Source organism: Olea europaea, chromosome 18 (genome assembly GCF_002742605.1).
Source record: "Olea europaea var. sylvestris chromosome 18, O_europaea_v1, whole genome shotgun sequence".
NCBI classification, from domain to species: Eukaryota; Viridiplantae; Streptophyta; class Magnoliopsida; order Lamiales; family Oleaceae; genus Olea; species Olea europaea.
The window spans coordinates 29,395,377-29,402,144 of NC_036254.1; the positions used below are offsets into that span (position 1 = coordinate 29,395,377).

At 41.7% G+C, this 6,768-nt stretch overlaps 1 protein-coding gene across 1 annotated transcript; it reads left to right on the top strand.

Annotated features, from left to right (window-relative positions):
* Positions 1–3,290: 3,290 nt before the first annotated feature.
* Positions 3,291–6,512, top strand: LOC111366981. Its single transcript, XM_022987657.1, has 6 exons — positions 3,291–3,367; positions 3,449–3,941; positions 4,164–4,391; positions 4,551–4,799; positions 4,902–5,930; positions 6,012–6,512. Exons 1-6 carry the CDS (start codon positions 3,291–3,293, stop codon positions 6,510–6,512), a joined length of 2,577 nt encoding a protein of 858 aa, XP_022843425.1.
* Positions 6,513–6,768: the final 256 nt, after the last annotated feature.

Genomic DNA, 6,768 nt, shown 5'->3' on the forward strand with positions numbered 1-6,768 from the left:
ATAAACAGCAGATCTAAACGAGTCACCAACGAGTTAAAGGTTTTGTAAACAGAAACTTTTAATCTTTGAGTAACAACACACGATCTCACGAAATCTTGTAAGTTTATCCAAAAATAACAAGATTTTCCTCAAGGGATCTAGCCAAAAGTGAAATTGAGGATATATATAAAAAAAAAAAAACTGCACAAGTCCCCCTTCCTAAACCACATCTGTAATTTTAATAAAATTTGACAACTAGGGTTTACACAAGCACACAGTCAAATCCCTAAAGATGCTCTGATGCCATTGTTCAGTCCCAGAGTGTTTTAGAATCTTTGAAACGTGTTATACAATATTAAAAATTGCAAAAAATGTAAGACACGAACACACAGAATTGTTTTTGCCCCAAAAAGAGCTCGGATGTCTAGTCTTAACGACCTAATCAACCGTTGAGCATCTTCCACGAGATGAAGCTCAAGATCCACTAATCTCAACTAGAATATTACAAATGTATGAAAAAAATCAAAAATTTCTTCAATTTCTTTCTAGTCTCTGTTTATCAACTAGATACTACAAATGCCAAAAAGTATGATAATAGTGGTTCTAGCGAATTCTCGGTTGGCATGCTGGCTGATAGAATTCTCTTCCCAGAACGTCACAAGCTTGGCCCAGCAACATGCTGGAAGCATGTAAACAAATTTTCTAGTTAGTACAACGCCATGGCTTTATTGATCTGTAACAATGATACAAACAATTATATATAGAGTGTTAAGTTGAGATTCTTACGTTCTGGGATCAGCATAATCAATGTACTCTCTATCAACTGGTTCAGAGGGAATCTTTAGCATATTGCTTTGGGTCTCTGGCCTGAGCTTCACTTCCGAATATATATCTGCTATGCAGCTATCTTCGCCAATTGTTTCACAGGCTTCTACTAGAAAAACACTACATAGTGGAAAGACCACAAAAATCAGAAATGGAACAAAACACGTAATAAAAATACATATATAAGAAAAGTTATATGCACTTACGAGATCGTGGAGTTATAGTTAACTGCGAGGGCATTTGTTCTGATTGAAAGAAATCGCAAACAATTTGAAACACAAAGCTTTGGCGGGGGCAGAGAGGAAAGTGTGCAAGGGAAAGCAGGAGGTGCCAAGCTTAAAGCTGCATGCATTTTGTTTAGCTTGGCTCTGAATGGTTGGATTCGCTCAGGGTTCCAATCAATTTATAGTCTAAGAAGAAGAGCTAAGATATTTACGATGTGGATAAGGTATCTTTTTGACTTTTTCCTATGATGGAGGTGGTTTTTCTGTCGCCTATCATCTAAGATATTTGAGTAGTTAACACTACCTTATCCCTTCACTTTGTCATCCAAAAATATCTTACCTTGTTAATATACGTATACATGGAATACATGCTAAACCTAAGAAATTTAACAATTTTACTGAGATTTAACATGAACTCGTCTTAAATACCTGCACAAAAATGTGTCAACAAAATTTGGTACTTTGTAAAACCCTACTAAAATAGCCTAAGATAGTAGAAATTGCTTTTTGGTTGTCATTGTTGAAAGAGTATTACAGATTTATTGATTTTTGTATTCTTATATAGACTTTAATGAGAAAAGCAATGACTAATGATGACTCAGGTTTGGTTGCCCCAAACTCGACTTCATTTCGCCCACAAATCTCGACCTCGAGCTATGACCCCCCGAGTTGATCTTGGGGTGTCATGCCGGTATAAGGTCGGGGTTTTTATCTAATTCGACCTTACCCATCGACTTAATCTCCAAAAAGTAGACCCCATCTAAATCTACTCCTTCTTTGATTAGAACTTTAACAATACACTTCTAATTAAACTCCAACACCTAGCCCTAAGGGGAAAATGACTCTTTTACTAATAGAATCCTTCTAGAGCTCCCCCCACCAACACCTATAAATACTTAGCCAAGACTCAACATCAAGGTATGCTTTTTATTACTACAAATTCAAAACCTTCTCCCATCAATCTCCCCGTCTGACTTAAGCATCGAAGGAGAGACGAGAACACACCTCGTTGACTTTTGTTTCAGGTATCGGAAGACTGTTCATGCTCATTTGTGAGATCCAAGTTCGGAGTTCAAACCACAAATTCGCGGTCTATCAGGTACAATTTTTTGGTAGCATCATTGGCACCGTCTGTGGAAATCTCTACCAAAAGCCGTGGTGAATACACGATCAGGTCTTCCACCAACAAGCTCATCCGCTCCAAATCCTCCCCCTAAAGATCATCCTGTCCCTCAAGAGGAATCATTAGAGATGGCAGCACCACCACTGGCTGTCATTACCGCCGGAGCTTTCGAAGAGCTCCGCCAACAAGTTACCACATTGACTCAATTATTAAGCTAAAGAAACTCACACCCATTGCATACACCGACACCAGATGGTGATCTTTTGGCAGCTGCTCAAGTTTGAGCTCCACAAAACATTCTTGATAATGGTGTTGGAACCTCGAATGTACCTCCTATGACCGCGGCCTCAAGGGCAGTAACGATAGAGTCAAGTGAACTTGCCAGAATCATCTAAGAAGGTATTGCTGTGGGATTAGCATAGAAATCAAAGGGGGCAACAGGCTTTACCCCGAGCACTCCCTTTACTCCTGAGGTATTGTCTTACCCCCTTTCGGATAGGTTCAAGTATCCCAGGATAAAGGAATATGATGGGACCACCGACCCTATTAACCACCTCAATATATATACCGATATCATGAACTTACAGGTCGCACCTGACGCTGTAATGTGCAAAGCCTTCCCTCAAACTCTTACAAGCGCAGCTAGAGATTGGTTCTCCACATTAGAGCTGAACTCTATCACTTCGTTCGCAGACCTAGCTGATAAATTCTCCGCTTTCTTCGCAAGCAGCAAGCGAATCAGGAAAACAGCGGCATCACTTATGCAGATGCGCCAGGGGCCTAATAAAACATTACGCAATTTCATGACCAAATTAAATAAAGAAAGACTTCAGATTCCAGATCTACATATTACAGCTGCGATCTCAGCTTTGACGTACGCCATAAGATGCGAAGCATTCAAGATGTCTTTGTAAAACCCCCCCCCAAAGTCAATAATTGACCTCCTTACTCGAGCTGAGAAATACATCAATATGGAAGAAACTCTAGCCCCAAGAAAGGATGCTTCACCTTTACTTAGGTCGGATAATAAGAGACCGCGTAAACCCAATCAACGAGACAACACTCCTCGGGTCAAGCCAAGATAAAACCCCCGACTAGAAACCTTTACTCCCTTGAATATATCAAGGTCCAACATCTTGATGGAGATCAAGGACCTTAAAGAGCTTAAATGGCCTCCTAGAATGCAGTCATTACCTGAAAATAGAGACAAAACCAAGTACTGTAACTTTCACCGGGACAACGGACATACCACTGAGGGCTGTTTGGCTCTGAAGTAACAAATTGAGGCTCTCATTAGGAGGGATGTTTCAGGATCTTACACTAACCATGAAAAACGCTCGAGGAACAATAAGAACAACATACAGGAAGGGTGTGGTAGTGAACCGCCAACGGCAGGCACGATTAACGTTATTGTCGGAGGAACAACTTCAGGAGGAGACACTAATAGTGGACATAAGCAGTATGCTAGACAGCTTCCAGCCTCTTCCAATATAGATCTTGCTCATACGAAAGATATCACCTTCGGGTCAAAGGATTTGGAAGGAATATCCTTTCCCCATGATGACGCCTTAGTCATATCAGCTGTCATAGCTAACTTTGAGGTCAAGAGGATTCTTGTGGATAACGGAAGTGCAGCTAATGTACTGTCTCATGAAGCTTTTGTTCAGATAGGTATCTCAGTAGAACAACTCAAGCCTGTTAAAACACCCCTCCAAGGATTTGGTGGCGGGGTCATTACCCCTGAAGGTATTGTTGGGTTACCCATGACTTTGGGATCTGAAGGTCGGCAGGTAACCTATATCATAACTTTTGAAGTTGTCCGAACTCTGATGGCCTACAACGCCATTCTGGGGAGACCTTTACTAAATAAAATCAGAACTGTTATCTCAACTTTTCACCTGGCGATGAAGTTCCCCACATGTAGTGGAGTTGGAGTCGTTCGAGGAAGCTAAACCATGGCATGCCAGGGCTATGTAACTAGTGTCCAAAAAATGAAGGGAGATGTCATATAGCTTTCAGAGCTCGAGCTCGAGCTTGAAAATCGTGGGAGACTCACCCCGGTAGAGGAGTTGGTCAAGGTCGAGCTCGAGCCTGGTAGGAAGGTGATAGTAGGACGTGACCTTGATTTAACCATCATGGCTAAACTCATAAGTTGTCTCTCCCAAAACCAAGACGTACTCGCTTTGACAGTTGAAGACATGCCGAGAATTGACCCCGAGGATATAGTACATAGGCTCAATGTAAACCCAGAAGCCAAACCTGTCAAACAAAGGAAAAAATAGGTTACACCAGAACGACGCGAAGTCATACGAGAAGAGATTGCCAAGCACCTCAATGTACAATTCATCCGAGAAGTACAATATCCTAACTGGCTTGCCAATGCAGTTCTCGTGAAAAAGGCTAATGGGAAGTGGCGAGTTTGTATTGACTTCACTGATTTGAACGAAGCATGTCCGAAAGATAGCTATCCCCTACCTCGGAGTGACAGCCTCATTGACAGCACTTCGAGTCACAAATTGTATAGCTTTTTGGATGCATTCTCAAGATACCATCAAATACCAATGGCCACAGAAGATCAAGAGAAGACCTCATTCATGGCCGATTCAGCCATCTATTGTTATAAGGCCATGCCATTCGGGTTAAAGAATGTAGGGGCTACATATCAGAGGCTAATTAACAAGGTCTTTGCTGATTTGATTGGAAAAACCACTGAGGCTTACGTAGATGACATGGTGGTCAAAAGTAAATAGGTGGATAATCATATCACCGATCTCAAAGAAGTGTTTTCCACGCTGCGGAAATACAACATGGAACTTAACCCGACAAAATGTGCCTTTGGGGTAGCATCAGGAAAGTTTCTAGGTTTTATGATCACAAATAGAGGAATAGAAGCCAATCCTGACAAAATCCAAGCCCTAATATCTATGGAAGCCCCAAAAACCAAAAAAAAAATCCAAAAGCTTATAGGTCGAGTAGCAACATTGAACAGATTTATCTCTCGGGCAGCGAACAGATGTTTCCCCTTTTTCAAAGTTCTAAGAGGTAACCAGAGCTTTGAATGGAATGATGAATGTGATCTAGCCTTCCAACAGCTTAAGCAAACTTTAGCTGTACCTCCGGTTCTTGCCAAACCAGAGCCTGGTGATACTTTGTTCCTTTACTTGGTTATCTCTCGAAATGCCGTAAGTGGGGTGCTAGTAAAGGAAAAAGGAAAAGTGCAACAACCCATCTGCTATGTCAGTAAAGTACTTCTTGACACCGAAACTCGGTATACCCTTGCGAAACAGTTAGCTCTTGCCTTCATAGTAACTACTAGAAAGTTGTGGCAGTATTTCCAATCTCACCCCATAATAGTTCTCACCAATCAACCACTCAAGCACATACTTCAGAGGCCAGATGTTTCAAGAAGGTTATTAAGGTGGGCGATCGAGCTTGGTGAGTTTGATATAGAATTCAAGCCTCGACCTTCTATTAAGGCACAGACTTTGGCCGACTTCATAGCTGAACTCACTCCAAAACCACAAGGGCCCAAAATAAAAAATCAAAGCAAGACCTCGAAAACCTGGGAGATATTTGTCGATGGGGCATCAAATAGCTCAGGCTCGGGTGTTGGGATAATTATCATCAGCCTGGACAAGGTCACTGAAGTTCAATGCGCGCTTAGGTTTGAGTTTGAAGCAACCAACAACGAAGCGGAATATAAAGCCATGGTCATTGCTCTCGAACTCGCCAGAAGTTTGGAATTAGAGCATATTAGAGTCTTCAGTGACTCACAGCTCGTTGTTGGATAGATCGAAGGATCCTTTGAAAGGAAAGATGAAAAGACGAGTTTGTACTGCCTAAAAGTGCATGATCTTCAGAGACAGTTCACAAGTTGTGAAATATTGAAAATAGCAAGAGCATATGACTCCAAAGCTGACGCACTATCCAGGCTCGTTTTCATGAGGATAGATGGACTCGACAGAGCAGTACACATCAAGATTGTCAAAGAGCCTAGCATAAACACGAAGCCGAGCGTCATGGACATTGACCATGAGCCTTCCTGGATTGATCCAATAGTTGAGTATATAAGTAATGGAAACCTACCTCCTGACCCTCGTATCGCAAGGAGTATTCGGGCAAAAGTTGCTAGGTATTGTATTATCAGAGGGGTACTGTTTCGAAGATGTTTCACACTTCCCTATTTGAGATGCCTCAAACCTTTCGAATCTCTTCAAGCCCTGACTGAGGTTCACGAGGGAATATGCGGAAATCACCAGGGAGCCAGAGCCCTTACCTACAAATTAACAAGGTATGGGTACTACTGGCCAACTATAAAGAAAGATACAACTGAATATGCTAAAAGGTGCGACAAGTGTTAGAGGTTTGGTAATGCTATACATGCCCCTGCAGAAGAGTTGACCTCTATCCATTATTTAGCACCATTTGAACAATGGGGAGTAGACATCCTTGGACCTTTCCCCATGGCCCGAGGACAGTTAAAATTTGCTGTGGTAGCAGTTGAGTACTTCACAAAGTGGGTAGAAGTCGAACCCCTAGCAAAAATATCAGAAGCCAAGGTCAAATCATTTGTATGGAAGTCGATTGTATATAGGTTTGGAATACCCAAAGTACTTA

What these genes read in the sequence shown, in the direction of transcription:
- LOC111366981 (XM_022987657.1), top strand. Translation starts at nt 3,291, where the DNA reads ATGGAGATCAAGGACCTTAAAGAGCTTAAATGGCCTCCTAGAATGCAG. An exon ending in ATATAGTACATAGGCTCAAT is followed by an intron (nt 4,392 to 4,550) that starts GTAAACCCAGAA and finishes CTCGTGAAAAAG; the next exon opens with GCTAATGGGAAGTGGCGAGT. An exon ending in TGCCATTCGGGTTAAAGAAT is followed by an intron (nt 4,800 to 4,901) that starts GTAGGGGCTACA and finishes AAAAGTAAATAG; the next exon opens with GTGGATAATCATATCACCGA.